The sequence below is a fragment of the Triturus cristatus genome, chromosome 7, assembly GCF_964204655.1.
Source record: "Triturus cristatus chromosome 7, aTriCri1.1, whole genome shotgun sequence".
NCBI classification, from domain to species: Eukaryota; Metazoa; Chordata; class Amphibia; order Caudata; family Salamandridae; genus Triturus; species Triturus cristatus.
Window position 1 is genome coordinate 139,316,217 of NC_140590.1, and position 18,124 is coordinate 139,334,340.

Genomic DNA, 18,124 nt, shown 5'->3' on the forward strand with positions numbered 1-18,124 from the left:
GGGACTTATTAATGTTTTGTGTGATATGGCTCTTTGAGCCATCAGATGGAGAAACTTGATGATTCTCTGTCACTATTTTTCATTTTGCTTAACACAGTTATACTATGTATCCATATTCAAGGTGTGACATTCATGTTATAGTTAACCATAATTAAAGAGTGTTCACATTATGTTAGCCATAGTCAATGTAGGCCTCAGTTAAACTACTCAAGCTAACACTTCAAAATGTGTTTTTCATGCTGGGCTCTCTTCACTTTCTCTTCATCAGGAGCCAAGCTATATTATTTATAATTGTTGCTGTTTCCGTGAGAATTGTTTAATGATGTGAGTTCCACCGAAAGCTGAATAATGAGTTGTCTACGTCTGTGTCTGGGACAGGCTAACCTTGATGTATCATCCTTTACGAGATATCTCCTGAAGGCCATGCAGCTATGAGCTTCCTTGTGCAATCACTGGGGAGGAGGATGAAGCCATCTGGAAATGCTGGATTTTGATTGGCCCCAACTTCTTGGGAACCGATGGGAGTTGTTCTGCACTGTAGAAGTTGGATGATTAATTGTGTATTGTAGAGCTAGGTAGAATCAGATATGCTTTCCCACTTGTTTGAAAGCAGATACCCCTTTTCCAGCTTGTGAGACCTGGTACTTGTTTCTTCCCCTGCTCAAAGAGTAAGGCTTTTGAACAAATCCTTCTCGTTTACTCGATTGAACCTTCATTTGGTTCTGCCCTTAGGAGCTTAACTTGCTGACACCTTCTGCTTAACGTCCCTGACTTCATTTGAATCCTCAGTCTAGCATTAGAGAATTTCACTGCAGGAGAAACTGAATTTTATTTGATTTGCATATGACTATTTTTAAATAGTTTGCCTTTGTATTTACTATTTTTCCTCACTTTGGATTAGACCAAACAAGGCATTTATAAGGTGAATATTGATTTGTGACTAATCTGAACACTTTGAGTTTGCAACTTTGGAAATAAACCTTCATGGTTTGTAAATCTACCCCTCTTTGTCTTTACCTGTAACCTACCATCTTCAATAACGCTATAGTCTGTTTACCTACATGAACTGGCTATCTGGCTCCTGCTTACCAAGAAGAAATCTTCAATTCAATTAGAATGTCTTTGGTGCAACAGAGTGGAGGGAGCTTCAGCATACATATTTAGACTCCAAGTAAATGTGCATTGATAGCTTACCTTAGGCATCTTGTGTCTTTCATCCTTCTCTTCCTCTTCAGGACTCTGAGTCGGTTCTGATTCCTACATAGAACAATCAGGATATGTTAACGTTTGCTTATTAGACACTGCATGCAGCATTAGGTTTTTTCAGGATTCTTACCAAGGGACTATATCGATATTGATATTAAGATAATACACGTACACTAACACAAACAACGCAAATGCTATTACTTTATTGTTTTACCAACACGATAGATATCATAATATAACTTTTTAGAAATATTAAGATCACTTGCAAATAGTCATTGTGTGATTAATTTTGTTTTATAATTATTTCTAAAATCAGGCTAAATTCAAATAGTTTTTAGACAGCAATTTTCAGATTCTGGGGAATGGCAAAAGGGTAATTATGGCATGCCCAGGTCGAAGATGCAGGAAAGGGAGGGATTTGTTTCTGACTATTGCTATAAGAAGGTCTCCAGAGTCAACATGCCGCCAGTGTATGGCTAAAGGAACAGCCCTTAAGAAGGACTCCCAAGGCAATACACCTCGATTGGATGGGTAAAGGACCAGTCCTTAAGAAGGACTACCAAGGCAATACACCTCGATTGGATGGGTAAAGAACCAGTTCTACAAGCAGGACTCGAGTCAATAAACCTCCATTGGACCAGTCCTACAAGCAGGTCTCTAGAGACAACACACTGCCAATCTATGGATAAAGGATTTGTATACTTATTTTTTTCCAGTTCCCACGGTTGGTGTATGGTGACTAAGGGCAGTGCAGGAGGCTGGCTTCTGCATGCAACAGAGACTCAGAGTTGGCGAGAGAAGTCTCAGCTATGTGATGTGAGATATGTTCACCTGCCATTCCTCCAGGGGATCCAATCTGGTACTTATGCGTGTCCATTACTATAAAAACCCCAGCCTTCCCAGCAGGCAGGGAGAAGGCCAGGGTTTCCAGTGGATGCCCTGATTGCTGCCTTTCTCCTTTCCCAAACAAGTGTGAAACAGGGCAAAGAGGGGAAGTAAAAGGGGTCTTTTGGAAGGGGGGGGCACAGAGAAGGAGAAAGCCATGGTTGGCGCTGGTTGGTCCAATTGAACTTATCATTTCCCAGGAACCATATGGAAACCAGCCTGGAGTTGAATAAAAGAGGTCAAAAGGAAGGAAGGTTGCACCCTCTGCTGGAAAGAGAAAGCAGGACATTGCTCTCAAAGAGACATTAAAGAGTGAAGGGGAAAGACATGAATTAATCACCTTATGATGTACAGAAAAAGGAGATAAAGAACGATGTGAGGTTCAGCAGCTGTTGTGCCAGCGGTTATTCCCAGTTTACTGAATTAAATTAACAGTACTCTCCTGAGATTGTGTACATAGGGTAGTGCATCAATGTGTTAGTTGGTGAGTGTGGTTGTTAATGTCGAAGTATGAGCGAGTTTGTGTTACCATGGTCATGGAAGATGTTCTTACTCTATTTTAGCATTTACTCTGAGGAGTACCCTTCACCATAACCTCTTAAATCCATTTAGAATCTCCTTCTGCCTAGACTACTCCCTGTGATGTCATAACTATCTTCCCACTTAACGCCGTAAGAATTAACAGTGAACACAGCACTTTAAATGATCCTGTAAAATAAGATAATAGCAGCAGCGAGCAAGGGTATCAGCAGAACACATCTTCCTCAAAAACAGAGGCCACGTCATGATAGGAAGCAGCACAACAACATTTACTTGTACACACACACACGCACACGTGCGCACACACACACACACACACACACTCATTTTATCATTTTTCATTGACCATGTACAGCGGTCCGCTGCCTTATGGCAGGTTTGCGCTATAGAAATACCATATACATACAGACATACATACACACACAGTATAACATACATCATGGGCAGAATCAGTTTATGTTCTCACACACAGACAATTCATGTTTCCCTCACACACAGGAAACACTCAGCATGAGCAGCAGCATTTCATCCTCTCTGACACACATGAAACATGCTTATGACGTGCAAAAGCAGTGCAAGATTCCTAGACGCACACAACCGAGGCAGCAGTCCCCTGTACCCAGAATCTCAGAACACTTACAGCTGAGATCTGCACAGCAACGCAAGTTGCCCTTCGACGCAAGGAAGTGACAGCAAGTGCAGGAGCAGCAGACGTCCCTTACATAGAGCTCAGATACCCTAGGGCGGTGTGTTGATCCAGGTTTTTCTTGTTTCCCAGGAAGTATCCTCAGAGCATCCTGCATCCCTCCTTAATCAACATTTGTAAAGCGTGAACAATCACCCGTAAGGGTCTCTAGGCGCTGGGGGCCGTCGGGAAGATTAAGCAAGCTATTGCCCAGAGTCACATGGTGCTGGGCTAATCTGCCACCGGCGATCGAACCATGATCCCCAGATTCCAGAGTCAGTCAACCTGGCTGCGGCACCACACCTCTTCAGCATCTCTGTTGAGATTAATATGCAGCAGAAGGCACAAAGTGATGGGTGTAGGGAGCATGGATGAAGTGTAACAAGGGAGTGAGTACAGAATTTTGTGCACTGAGGGTACATAAGTGCACCGCAGCGGTGCGTTAGGGGATATGCTGTGCATTCTACATTGGGAGTACAGAATATTGTGCACTGGGGGCACATAAGTGCACCACAGGGGTGCACTAGGGAATGTGCTGTGTATTTTACATGAGGAGTGCAGAAGGATGTGGAGTTCAGAGGCACAGAAGGGGTGCAGAGCGCTAGGCAGTGGGACACATAGTGCTGTGTATTAGGATGCACATGTCGATGGGTAGCAGGTATGCACAGGGTGATGTTGCACACGGTGGTCAGGGAGGTGTCAAGTGGTTGGCAGCTCATCCTGTCCTGTTTTTATTTTTATGCATTCTGGGACTTCTTAAAAAACACGAGGGCATGAGAAGCTGCTTGTGGCCGACATTTTGGTAAACAAAAAAAGATTTTCAGCCTTTCTAAGCATTAGAGTGGGAGAGGAACAGGAAGCTTGACATATGCTGACGACGTTTAATAGCAGCCCTTTATCAGATAACATAGAAGTGCTCACATAGACTGACTCACAGCCCAGTGGTACCAGAGAGATTCAGATATGCATACTTACACAGTAGGGCCCATGCATGTGTGCATGTGTGACACCTGTTGGGTGCCAGAGGCCCTTGTAGGTTCCTGAACAGATGTTGGAAAAAGAGATTCCCAGTGCAAAGACAAACGCAGATGGACCAGCATTGGTCTTCTATCTTCCTGAGCACCACCCAGATGTTTCAGGCCAATGTCTGGAAGAGTTAGATCTGGTGTGCTATTGCACAGCCATCCACTACTCAACATCCCACCCCCACAGATGTGGACTACTGAACCTTTGGGCATCGGGTGAGAAGCTTAGATGCCAGAGTCCCTGAGATGAGAGGGGCTTGCTAGTTTGAGCCTCATTTGGTAGCGATGCTGGTTGATTTGGACGCCTGTTTCTTGAGGAAGCTTCTCCTCCTAGTCATTTGGGCAGATGGTGGTAAGACCCCTTGTCCTCAGTTATAGAGGGCTTCTCTGCCTGACAGTTCCAGAGGGAGTGTGCAGGGATGGGACATATTGAGGAATATAATCCATGCTTCATCTCTTTATCCTTTTCAATCCAACTAACAATTCCACCGCTCTAATTAACTAAATGTTCACTATACTAATCCACCACTAATCCTTTTTGGGTTCTGGAGTAGTGTGCTACTGGCCAAAAAGTGCTTTGACGCCTTGTCATGGGTAGTAAGCGCTATATAAGTTAAATTACAATACAATTACAATACAATTAATCCAAGGGGTAGCTGCCTAGATGAGTCCTGTGCACTGCTTCAACTAGGATGTCTTTCTGGTAACACTGCAGCCTTAGTAGTGGGTCAATACCATAATGACATTCATCTTGGTGAATTCCAGAGCATGGGGCTCAATGGTACTTTGACTCCTTACATTTGTCTATGTGCTCATTCTATTGTCCCATTGCACCGATGTCCCATGGACAAGGTTGTCTGAGTATTTTGGATGTGGTGACCCTTTAGGGCTAAGAGGGAGGCCGCTCTCTTGGTAGTGTAAGGAGTATATGTTATTTACAAAGTCAAATCAATGTATTGGTATTAATCCAGTGCTTAATTTTAGCCAGCGGTTGCTGGTGGGGGTCACTGGCTCTTATTTTTGGGGACTGGCACTTATTTTTCCCCATCAGATATTTACCTAGCGCAGGAAAGAGAAAAACAAACAGATAGGAAAGTCAGAGGAAAAGAAAAAAGCAGAATTGTTACAAAGGAGGACATCAGGAGCCTTCAAGAGTGGTATAAAGGGGAAAGGTGTGCCTGGTAGTGGTTGTAAGAGGCATGAGATAGATTTAAGACTACCAGCATTGAGATTCTGCGTCTCAGTGCTCTCACTCCAGGGGCTGCAGGCTTTCGGAGCAGAGCTTCAGGCACAAGCACTCTTTCTTTTACAAATTAGGCACTGATTAATCAGCTGTCATCCTTAGAACCTTCTTCAGGACATAGATGAAATAGTAGATTCTGTAATTGGATTACGTCTTTTGGGGTGAGATACACTGATGCTGACTCGATCCCTGGAGTAAGATGTTTTAAATTCCCATCCTTATTTGCGGATTATGGTGAAATGGCGTCAATCAAAAACCTAAATCTGTGCTGCCATCATCCTGGTTTTAACACTTGCAACTGTGGCTGCTCCAACCCGAATTGAATGCTCGGTATTGTAACAAAGTAGACTTCTCAGTAGGTGGCTATTTGATCTTCCATATTAGAGGATTCCTACTCAAAAGCCATAGCTATTGTGGTTAAGGTGATATTCAGATAGGGCCTCTTTATGAGTTTGGCATTACCCGAGCTGGATCGCCCCACTCCCGCACCGCCAAACCCAGGTACAAGCCGCCTGCCAGATCCAGAGTTTTCTCCTGTCTGGTGGGTGGATCTTTGGCGTTCCCAGGGTGGTGCCTATGCGATAGGCACTGAAATGAGAATGACAAAGGCAGTACCAGCACGGCATGGACTACTGCAGTCCATGCCGTGCAGGTACTGGGGTACATGCACACAGAGGGGCACATGGCATAAGGACGAAGGGGGCCGTGTAGGGCCCCCTTTGTTTCCTCACTACCATACTTTTCATAGTATTTGCACTGCCAAGCAAATTGTGGCCTCAATACCGCCGCACCACCTCCAGGGAGTCTGATCCGTTGCGGTGGTTCCAGGGAGGCCCGACTGCCCTGGTCATAGTGGCACGGTTGGAAGATCGACACCGCTGCGCCCCGCGAGCCTAGCTCTCTGTGGACTACCAAACTTGCAATGAAGCCTTAAAGCTAGCTGGGGCAGAACTGAAAAATACTGGCAAAAGACAACAATTTTTACATTTTCTATTACTTTATTCACTACATTTTCGCTATCAATTTCAGATAATTATTCAAGATGTATCCATTCTGGAGATATAGTGAAATTTGCACAGCCTCACTTGCAGTAAATGTTTCTAGCTAAAAGCGTTTGTGCTGCAGACTTATCCATCCAGGTAAATGTTGCCTGAGGGCTTTACTTTTTTCAAGACTTTTGAAAACGAATTGTGGGGCTATTTGTTCCTATTCTTTTATGCATCAATATTGCCATCTCGTTGGCACCTTCAAGTAGGATTGAGTCAGGTTGGACAGAGAAGCATCAGGGATTTGGTTGAGCAGGATCAAGCTTAATTTCATGGATATTCTGTTTAATAGGGTGTGCTGGTTCACGTTTTTGAAGTTTTTGATCCTTATTTTTGTTTTGTTTTTGGTTTGGCACCAGAGTGTTGAGTTAGTGCAAAGGAGTTTAAAGGGAATCAGGATGTGGTCTGACCAGTTGACTGTGATGGGGCAGTCTCTTTTTAGATTACTTTAGAGTGTGTAGCACTTGAGCACGCGTTTTACAGGTCATTTTTGTTGATGAAGTTTCCAGTTAGTTATGCTGCCACTTGGTCATGGGGATTTCCCCAATGGAGGTTGAACTCCACTAGAAAAATGCGGGATGAGGCGGAGCAGCGGTTTACTGCAATGAGCTTGATTATTCCTTCTACAAGGGAGTGTGGTAGATGGTGTGTATTATTATAGGAATGCATTCAGTTTAGTTTAGATGACAGTAGGATTGTCATTAGAGATTTACCCTGAATTGACATTTTGTGGACAACTACAACTCCTCATCCTGGTCTATCTTTTTGATCTGCATGTGTCATTGAAAAGCTGGGAGGCAAGTGGAGATCCAGGTTGGCTAGGGACCAGTCTGAGAGCCAGATTTCCATGCGGCATTGTAGGCCAAGATTTTGTGAGCTATTTACATCTCCATTTTTAGGTCTCGCCTGACCCAGCGCATGCGCTGGTCTGGTGAGACTTTTTGTGAGAGCTCAAAAAATGCTACCATGGCCAACCTAGAGCTACAGTGTATGTGCGCGGGCGCGCGCTTAGGAGCGGAGGCTGGCAAACCTCGTCATGCTCATTAAGCGCCCGCGATCACTTTCACTTTCGCCCGCGATCACTTTTGCGGCGCCCCTTTGATGTTCTCGTTCAAAGAACATCAAACATCAAAGAACATGTTGTGTTAATGCTTTGCTGCACCCGTTTGACTTACAAAATGCTTTCTCTTTCCACAAACTCGATGTTTGTGTTCCTCTATTTTGAGATGATTTTAGTATTACTGTTTTGTGACTTAAAGAACATTAGGGAAATGTTACTGTGAAACTGGACAGCGTTCACAGTGTTTATTTCTGATCGCAGCGGCTGCTTCATGTCCGTTGCACCATTCAGAGAGTCTTTTTGTTGGCGTTTTCATGTGGACATGATGAGGAAGCTGAAAACTTTTGGCACATTCTCTTTAAAAGCACAGCATGTTGGCGACTGGTTAATCGATTAGACCTATGTAGCGCTTTAGATCTCAAAGTGCTATGGTGGGTGCAGCAGTTACAACTCATGAAATATGGGGTACAACTCACAAGGAGGGGGCAGGTATGAGTGCACATTGGCTGCAATCGAACTCTTAACATGATGGGCTGTGTGTATCCATTATCAGCACTCAGTCTTCGCTAAGTGCTTTGCTGCGCCCGTTTGACTTACAACGTGCTTTCTCTTTCCACAAACTCGATGTTTGTGTTCCTTTATTTTGAGATGCTTTTAGTGTTACTGTCACACAACCACACACACAACCACACACACAACCACAACCACACGCACAACCACACACAACCACACAACCACACACACACACAACCACAACCACATACACACAACCACAACCACACACACAACCACACATACAACCACACACACACACACGCACACAACCACACACACACAACCACACACACACACAACAACCACATAACCACACACACAACCACACACAACCACACACACAACCCCACACACAGCCCCACACACAACCACACACAACCACACACACACACAACTACAACCACACACACACACATACAACCACACAACCACACCCACAACCACACCCACAACCGCACACACACAACCACACACACACAATCACACACACACAACCACACCCAACCACACAACCACACCCAACCACACAACCACACACACAACCACAACCACACACACAACCACACACACACAACCACCCACACAACCACACCCAACCACACACACAAACACACACGACCACACACACACACAACCACACACACAACCACACACACAACCACACAAACAACCACACACACAACCACACACACACACAACCACAACCACACCCAACCACACCCACAACCACACACACACACAACCACAACCACACACACAACCACACACACAAGCACAACCACACACAACCACACACACAACCACACACACAACCACACACACACACAACCACACACACACAACCACACACACACAACCACACACCCACAACCACACACACAATCACACACAACCACACCAAGCATTGGCATAGCCAATAGGTCTCACCTTTGGGACCTTATAAGTGTTTAGCCACGCAACAGTTGATGTGGTTGCCCCAAAGGATATTGTGCTGCATAAGTACATACTCAGAAGGTCCCAAAAGCTATGCCAATGCTTGTTAATGAATATGTTTGGATGCAGATTTGCAGTTGAGGCATATACACTTCAGTTTGCAGGACACAGTATTGGAGATCATGGATAAGTGATCAGAATTCATGTGAGGTTTTTATGAGTGACGTATTCCTTAGAGGATTGGTGGGATAGGGTCTATTCGATGTGATGTGGGGATCTTAATATAGTCTTACTGGTATATCTGGGGGATTGGGCCTTATTGTTATAGGAGATGAGTAGATTCTCTTTGGCATTATTTGAGAGATCATAGGTGGATCTACTGGGACTATGCCCATTGTTATTGCAAGGAATGTGGCTAGAGTGAGTGTGAGTGTCTTTGAGGGATGCATCTGCTGGTAACAGGTATTCTGGTTAGCAGGAGTGAGAGCACGTTGTGGTCAAAGGAGGGGAGGTTGCTCGCTAAGAGAGAGCAATTGGCAGAGGCATTTGAGTTTGGTGTGGAGAGAGTTAAGCTTCACCTCAATATAGTTTGAATTGATGTTATGGAGGGTGAAGGGTAAAAGTGTATGCTTGGCTGAGTTCATGGAGTGGGTGTGAATACTGGAGTAAGATTCAACTCAGGCAGGGTTAATAAGCAGGGCTCCAAGGGAATGGGAAACAAACTGATATGAGCATTGGAAGAGGGTCCGAGGGGTAGGCATAGTGAGCTTGGGAAATGGGGACATAATGTAGGGGGGAGAAAACTGAAGCAAGATATATTCAAGAAGGAATGATTATGTGGAGATCAAGGGGAATACAAGTCTGGTCTGTTTTGAGTCATCCGCTTTGACTGTTGGTCAAGAATTAGGGGCACATTTACTATTATTTCATGGAACATAGCACAGCATGGGAACTTGTTGTGCCACTTTGCATGAAAGAGAGAGAGCAGACATGATCTATATTTACAAATATATGGAGTACTTCTGCTCTCTCCTTGTACAGGTGCATTCTGTACTGCCTAGCGCCAATGCAGGCACTATAGATTAGGAGTGCTTGTGCAGTATTGTTTTTGTGCCTCCCTGCACATAAAACAGTCCAAAAAAACATGTCCTCTTTCTATGTGTTTTATGTGTGATGCATTCTGCAAGGAAAGGAAATAATGAGAAGGAAGAATTATTTTGAAACGTTGCTGCTGCATTGCATTACATTTCTTTACAAATTCACACAAAGTGGTGCAAATAGCCCCTTGCATGGCTTTTTAAATCTGAATTAAGTCTTGAGTTGCCGTGATGATGACAGGTCACTTAGTAAGATGAGACTTCCAGGAGTTGCAAGGAGGCAGCACTTCTTTCTAATGTTCATTGATTGCATGGTACACTTTTGCAAATTGTAGATACATCATTTGACCAAGACTACACTGTGCTTTTTTTACATCCCTGAATGTCTGCATAGACTTCATTTCCCCATGTATTTAAGGTCCTGCAGTTTTTATTGTGATTTTCATATTGTTTGTAGTTTTTGTAACATTCAAATCATATACCTTGAATATCATTCATTTTCATAGATGTCTATAATATCATTCCCATGGGGCACAGGGTCAAGACTGATTTGCATATGGCTGGGTTCAAACTGGAATGGCGAGCAAAAAAACGATGGATTTAGGCCCAGATCTCTGTACTGGGGTGAATGTATGACATTGTTCTGCATTCTGTCCATCAATTGTTGTTTTTGCATTTGTCACCCCGAGTGGAAAGGGTATGCTCAGACGTGAGTCCCTTGCTCTCCATGCCACTGGAATCAAGCTATCCTGGCTGACGAGGGCTGAAAGCCCGAAACCGGTCCTAGGATGCTTGTTTCCAGTCCAGGGAGGACCTGGCTTGGCAGTTCGGGCTGGACTGTTCCCATGGAGCACAGGGTCAAGACTGATTTGCATATGGCTGGGTTCAAACTGGAATGGCATGGTGAGCAAAAAAAACGATGGATTTAGGCCCAGATCTCTGTACTGGGGTGAATGTATGACATTGTTCTGCATTCTGTCCATCAATTGTTGTTTTTGCATTTGTCACCCCGAGTGGAAAGGGTATGCTCAGACGTGAGTCCCTTGCTCTCCATGCCACTGGAATCAAGCTATCCTGGCTGACGAGGGCTGAAAGCCCGAAACCGGTCCTAGGATGCTTGTTTCCAGTCCAGGGAGAACCTGGCTTGGCAGTTCGGGCTGGACTGTTCCCATGGAGCACAGGGTCAAGACTGATTTGCATATGGCTGGGTTCAAACTGGAATGGCATGGTGAGCAAAAAAACGATGGATTTAGGCCCAGATCTCTGTACTGGGGTGAATGTATGACATTGTTCTGCATTCTGTCCATCAATTGTTGTTTTTGCATTTGTCACCCCGAGTGGAAAGGGTATGCTCAGACGTGAGTCCCTTGCTCTCCATGCCACTGGAATCAAGCTATCCTGGCTGACGAGGGCTGAAAGCCTGAAACCGGTCCTAGGATGCTTGTTTCCAGTCCAGGGAGGACCTGGCTTGGCAGTTCGGGCTGGACTGTTCCCATGGGGCACAGGGTCAAGACTGATTTGCATATGGCTGGGTTCAAACTGGAATGGCATGGTGAGCAAAAAAACGATGGATTTAGGCCCAGATCTCTGTACTGGGGTGAATGTATGACATTGTTCTGCATTCTGTCCATCAATTGTTGTTTTTGCATTTGTCACCCCGAGTGGAAAGGGTATGCTCAGACGTGAGTCCCTTGCTCTCCATGCCACTGGAATCAAGCTATCCTGGCTGACGAGGGCTGAAAGCCCGAAACCGGTCCTAGGAGGCTTGTTTCCAGTCCAGAGAGGACCTGGCTTGGCAGTTCGGGCTGGACTGTTCCCATGGGGCACAGGGTCAAGACTGATTTGCATATGGCTGGGTTCAAACTGGAATGGCATGGTGAGCAAAAAAACGATGGATTTAGGCCCAGATCTCTGTACTGGGGTGAATGTATGACATTGTTCTGCATTCTGTCCATCAATTGTTGTTTTTGCATTTGTCACCCCGAGTGGAAAGGATATGCTCAGACGTGAGTCCCTTGCTCTCCATGCCACTGGAATCAAGCTATTCTGGCTGACGAGGGCTGAAAGCCCGAAACCGGTCCTAGGATGCTTGTTTCCAGTCCAGGGAGGACCTGGCTTGGCAGTTCGGGCTGGACTGTTCCCATGGAGCACAGGGTCAAGACTGATTTGCATATTGCTGGGTTCAAACTGGAATGGCATGGTGAGCAAAAAAACGATGGATTTAGGCCCAGATCTCTGTACTGGGGTGAATGTATGACATTGTTCTGCATTCTGTCCATCAATTGTTGTTTTTGCATTTGTCACCCCGAGTGGAAAGGGTATGCTCAGACGTGAGTCCCTTGCTCTCCATGCCACTGGAATCAAGCTATCCTGGCTGACGAGGGCTGAAAGCCCGAAACCGGTCCTAGGAGGCTTGTTTCCAGTCCAGGGAGGACCTGGCTTGGCAGTTCGGGCTGGACTGTTCCCATGGGGCACAGGGTCAAGACTGATTTGCATATGGCTGGGTTCAACTTGGAATGGCATGGTGAGCAAAAAAACGATGGATTTAGGCCCAGATCTCTGTACTGGGGTGAATGTATGACATTGTTCTGCATTCTGTCCATCAATTGTTGTTTTTGCATTTGTCACCCCGAGTGGAAAGGGTATGCTCAGACGTGAGTCCCTTGCTCTCCATGCCACTGGAATCAAGCTATCCTGGCTGACGAGGGCTGAAAGCCCGAAACCGGTCCTAGGATGCTTGTTTCCAGTCCAGGGAGGACCTGGCTTGGCAGTTCGGGCTGGACTGTTCCCATGGAGCACAGGGTCAAGACTGATTTGCATATGGCTGGGTTCAAACTGGAATGGCATGGTGAACAAAAAAACGATGGATTTAGGCCCAGATCTCTGTACTGGGGTGAATGTATGACATTGTTCTGCATTCTGTCCATCAATTGTTGTTTTTGCATTTGTCACCCCGAGTGGAAAGGGTATGCTCAGACGTGAGTCCCTTGCTCTCCATGCCACTGGAATCAAGCTATCCTGGCTGACGAGGGCTGAAAGCCCGAAACCGGTCCTAGGATGCTTGTTTCCAGTCCAGGGAGGACCTGGCTTGGCAGTTCGGGCTGGACTGTTTCCATGGGGCACAGGGTCAAGACTGATTTGCATATGGCTGGGTTCAAACTGGAATGGCATGGTGAGCAAAAAAACGATGGATTTAGGCCCAGATCTCTGTACTTGGGTGAATGTATGACATTGTTCTGCATTCTGTCCATCAATTGTTGTTTTTGCATTTGTCACCCCAAGTGGAAAGGGTATGCTCAGACGTGAGTCCCTTGCTCTCCATGCCACTGGAATCAAGCTATCCTGGCTGACGAGGGCTGAAAGCCCGAAACCGGTCCTAGGATGCTTGTTTCCAGTCCAGGGAGGACCTGGCTTGGCAGTTCGGGCTGGACTGTTCCCATGGGGCACAGGGTCAAGACTGATTTGCATATGGCTGGGTTCAAACTGGAATGGCATGGTGAGCAAAAAAAAACGATGGATTTAGGCCCAGATCTCTGTACTGGGGTGAATGTATGACATTGTTCTGCATTCTGTCCATCAATTGTTGTTTTTGCATTTGTCACCCCGAGTGGAAAGGGTATGCTCAGACGTGAGTCCCTTGCTCTCCATGCCACTGGAATCAAGCTATCCTGGCTGACGAGGGCTGAAAGCCCGAAACCGGTCCTAGGATGCTTGTTTCCAGTCCAGGGAGGACCTGGCTTGGCAGTTCGGGCTGGACTGTTCCCATGGGGCACAGGGTCAAGACTGATTTGCATATGGCTGGGTTCAAACTGGAATGGCATGGTGAGCAAAAAAAACCGATGGATTTAGGCCCAGATCTCTGTACTGGGGTGAATGTATGACATTGTTCTGCATTCTGTCCATCAATTGTTGTTTTTGCATTTGTCACCCCGAGTGGAAAGGGTATGCTCAGACGTGAGTCCCTTGCTCTCCATGCCACTGGAATCAAGCTATCCTGGCTGACGAGGGCTGAAAGCCCGAAACCGGTCCTAGGATGCTTGTTTCCAGTCCAGGGAGGACCTGGCTTGGCAGTTCGGGCTGGACTGTTCCCATGGGGCACAGGGTCAAGACTGATTTGCATATGGCTGGGTTCAAACTGGAATGGCATGGTGAGCAAAAAAACGATGGATTTAGGCCCAGATCTCTGTACTGGGGTGAATGTACGACATTGTTCTGCATTCTGTCCATCAATTGTTGTTTTTGCATTTGTCACCCCGAGTGGAAAGGGTATGCTCAGACGTGAGTCCCTTGCTCTCCATGCCACTCGAATCAAGCTATCCTGGCTGACGAGGGCTGAAAGCCCGAAACCGGTCCTAGGATGCTTGTTTCCAGTCCAGGGAGGACCTGGCTTGGCAGTTCGGGCTGGACTGTTCCCATGGGGCACAGGGTCAAGACTGATTTGCATATGGCTGGGTTCAAACTGGAATGGCATGGTGAGCAAAAAAACGATGGATTTAGGCCCAGATCTCTGTACTGGGGTGAATGTATGACATTGTTCTGCATTCTGTCCATCAATTGTTGTTTTTGCATTTGTCACCCCGAGTAGAAAGAGTATGCTCAGACGTGAGTCCCTTGCTCTCCATGCCACTGGAATCAAGCTATCCTGGCTGACGAGGGCTGAAAGCCCGAAACCGGTCCTAGGATGCTTGTTTCCAGTCCAGGGAGGACCTGGCTTGGCAGTTCGGGCTGGACTGTTCCCATGGGGCACAGGGTCAAGACTGATTTGCATATGGCTGGGTTCAAACTAGAATGGCATGGTGAGCAAAAAAACGATGGATTTAGGCCCAGATCTCTGTACTGGGGTGAATGTATGACATTGTTCTGCATTCTGTCCATCAATTGTTGTTTTTGCATTTGTCACCCCGAGTGGAAAGGGTATGCTCAGACGTGAGTCCCTTGCTCTCCATGCCACTGGAATCAAGCTATCCTGGCTGACGAGGGCTGAAAGCCCGAAACCGGTCCTAGGATGCTTGTTTCCAGTCCAGGGAGGACCTGGCTTGGCAGTTCGGGCTGGACTGTTCCCATGGGGCACAGGGTCAAGACTGATTTGCATATGGCTGGGTTCAAACTGGAATGGCATGGTGAGCAAAAAAACGATGGATTTAGGCCCAGATCTCTGTACTGGGGTGAATGTATGACATTGTTCTGCATTCTGTCCATCAATTGTTGTTTTTGCATTTGTCACCCCGAGTGGAAAGGGTATGCTCAGACGTGAGTCCCTTGCTCTCCATGCCACTGGAATCAAGCTATCCTGGCTGACGAGGGCTGAAAGCCCGAAACCGGTCCTAGGATGCTTGTTTCCAGTCCAGGGAGGACCTGGCTTGGCAGTTCGGGCTGGACTGTTCCCATGGGGCACAGGGTCAAGACTGATTTGCATATGGCTGGGTTCAAACTGGAATGGCATGGTGAGCAAAAAAACGATGGATTTAGGCCCAGATCTCTGTACTGGGGTGAATGTATGACATTGTTCTGCATTCTGTCCATCAATTGTTGTTTTTGCATTTGTCACCCCGAGTGGAAAGGGTATGCTCAGACGTGAGTCCCTTGCTCTCCATGCCACTGGAATCAAGCTATCCTGGCTGACGAGGGCTGAAAGCCCGAAACCGGTCCTAGGATGCTTGTTTCCAGTCCAGGGAGGCCCTGGCTTGGCAGTTCGGGCTGGACTGTTCCCATGGGGCACAGGGTCAAGACTGATTTGCATATGGCTGGGTTCAAACTGGAATGGCATGGTGAGCAAAAAAACAATGGATTTAGGCCCAGATCTCTGTACTGGGGTGAATGTATGACATTGTTCTGCATTCTGTCCATCAATCGTTGTTTTTGCATTTGTCACCCCGATTGGAAAGGGTATGCTCAGACGTGAGTCCCTTGCTCTCCATGCCACTGGAATCAAGCTATCCTGGCTGACGAGGGCTGAAAGCCCGAAACCGGTCCTAGGATGCTTGTTTCCAGTCCAGGGAGGACCTGGCTTGGCAGTTCGGGCTGGACTGTTCCCATGGGGCACAGGGTCAAGACTGATTTGCATATGGCTGGGTTCAAACTGGAATGGCATGGTGAGCAAAAAAACGATGGATTTAGGCCCAGATCTCTGTACTGGGGTGAATGTATGACATTGTTCTGCATTCTGTCCATCAATTGTTGTTTTTGCATTTGTCACCCCGAGTGGAAAAGGTATGCTCAGACGTGAGTCCCTTGCTCTCCATGCCACTGGAATCAAGCTATCCTGGCTGACGAGGGCTGAAAGCCCGAAACCGGTCCTAGGATGTTTGTTTTCAGTCCAGGGAGGACCTGGCTTGGCAGTTCGGGCTGGACTGTTCCCATGGGGCACAGGGTCAAGACTGATTTGCATATGGCTGGGTTCAAACTGGAATGGCATGGTGAGCAAAAAAACGATGGATTTAGGCCCAGATCTCTGTACTGGGGTGAATGTATGACATTGTTCTGTATTCTGTCCATCAATTGTTGTTTTTGCATTTGTCACCCCGAGTGGAAAGGGTATGCTCAGACGTGAGTCCCTTGCTCCCCATGCCACTGGAATCAAGCTATCTTGGCTGACGAGGGCTGAAAGCCCGAAACCGGTCCTAGGATGCTTGTTTCCAGTCCAGGGAGGACCTGGCTTGGCAGTTCGGGCTGGACTGTTCCCATGGGGCACAGGGTCAAGACTGATTTGCATATGGCTGGGTTCAAACTGGAATGGCATGGGGCCTCATGTAGGTAGCCAAATACCGGTCGGTAACGGCCGATTTTCGGTAATTTTACCGTTACCGACCGGTATTTTGGCTAATGGTATGTAGGGGGACAATTTTTGCTTTCGGAATTTACCGAATCGGTAAAATTACCGAATCGGTAATAATACCGAATCGGTAATGTTACCGAATCGGTAACTTTTCCGAATCGGTAATTTTACCGATTCGGTAAATTCCTTCAGCAAAATCGAGATGTAGGGGGAGTGTGTGGGTGTGTTTTAGAGTCGGTATTTACCACCAACTTTTAGTTGGTGGTAAATAATTAATATATGTATTCATGCATTTTTACCCGCGTAGCAGTGTGCAATGTGGCATACATACATGCCCTTAGGGCATGTATGTGTGCCACATGTGCACACATGGCCGAATCAGGGGTGCAACAGGGTGTCAATGTGACACCCTGCCACCCTTGTATGTGTTCCCCCCATTACCGAATCGGTATTTACCGATTCGGTAATTACCGACTAGTAACGAATCGGTAAAAATTACCGACTCATTACCTACATACGAGTTACCACTTCTTAAATACCGAGTCGGTACGGCTCGGTATTTAAGAAGTGGTAACTGGTACGCTACCTACATGAGGCCCATGGTGAGCAAAAAAACGATGGATTTAGGCCCAGATCTCTGTACTGGGGTGAATGTATGACATTGTTCTGCATTCTGTCCATCAATTGTTGTTTTTGCATTTGTCACCCCGAGTGGAAAGGGTATGCTCAGACGTGAGTCCCTTGCTCTCCATGCCACTGGAATCAAGCTATCCTGGCTGACGAGGGCTGAAAGCCCAAAACCGGTCCTAGGATGCTTGTTTCCAGTCCAGGGAGGACCTGGCTTGGCAGTTCGGGCTGGACTGTTCCCATGGGGCACAGGGTCAAGACTGATTTGCATGCGGCTAGGTTCAAACTGGAATGGCATGGTGAGCAAAAAAACGATGGATTTAGGCCCAGATCTCTGTACTGGGGTGAATGTATGACATTGTTCTGCATTCTGTCCATCAATTGTTGTTTTTGCATTTGTCACCCTGAGTGGAAAGGGTATGCTCAGACGTGAGTCCCTTGCTCTCC

At 46.6% G+C, this 18,124-nt stretch overlaps 1 protein-coding gene across 1 annotated transcript in view; it reads right to left on the reverse strand.

The window, feature by feature from the left end:
* Positions 1–18,124, reverse strand: part of LOC146809047 (uncharacterized) — a 523,889-nt gene that overhangs the window by 185,385 nt on the left and 320,380 nt on the right. Inside the window, exon 15 of the mRNA XM_085615855.1 lies at positions 1,195–1,257. Coding sequence (XP_085471981.1) covers positions 1,195–1,257 — 63 coding nt within the window. The remainder of the gene's footprint in view (positions 1–1,194; positions 1,258–18,124) is intronic.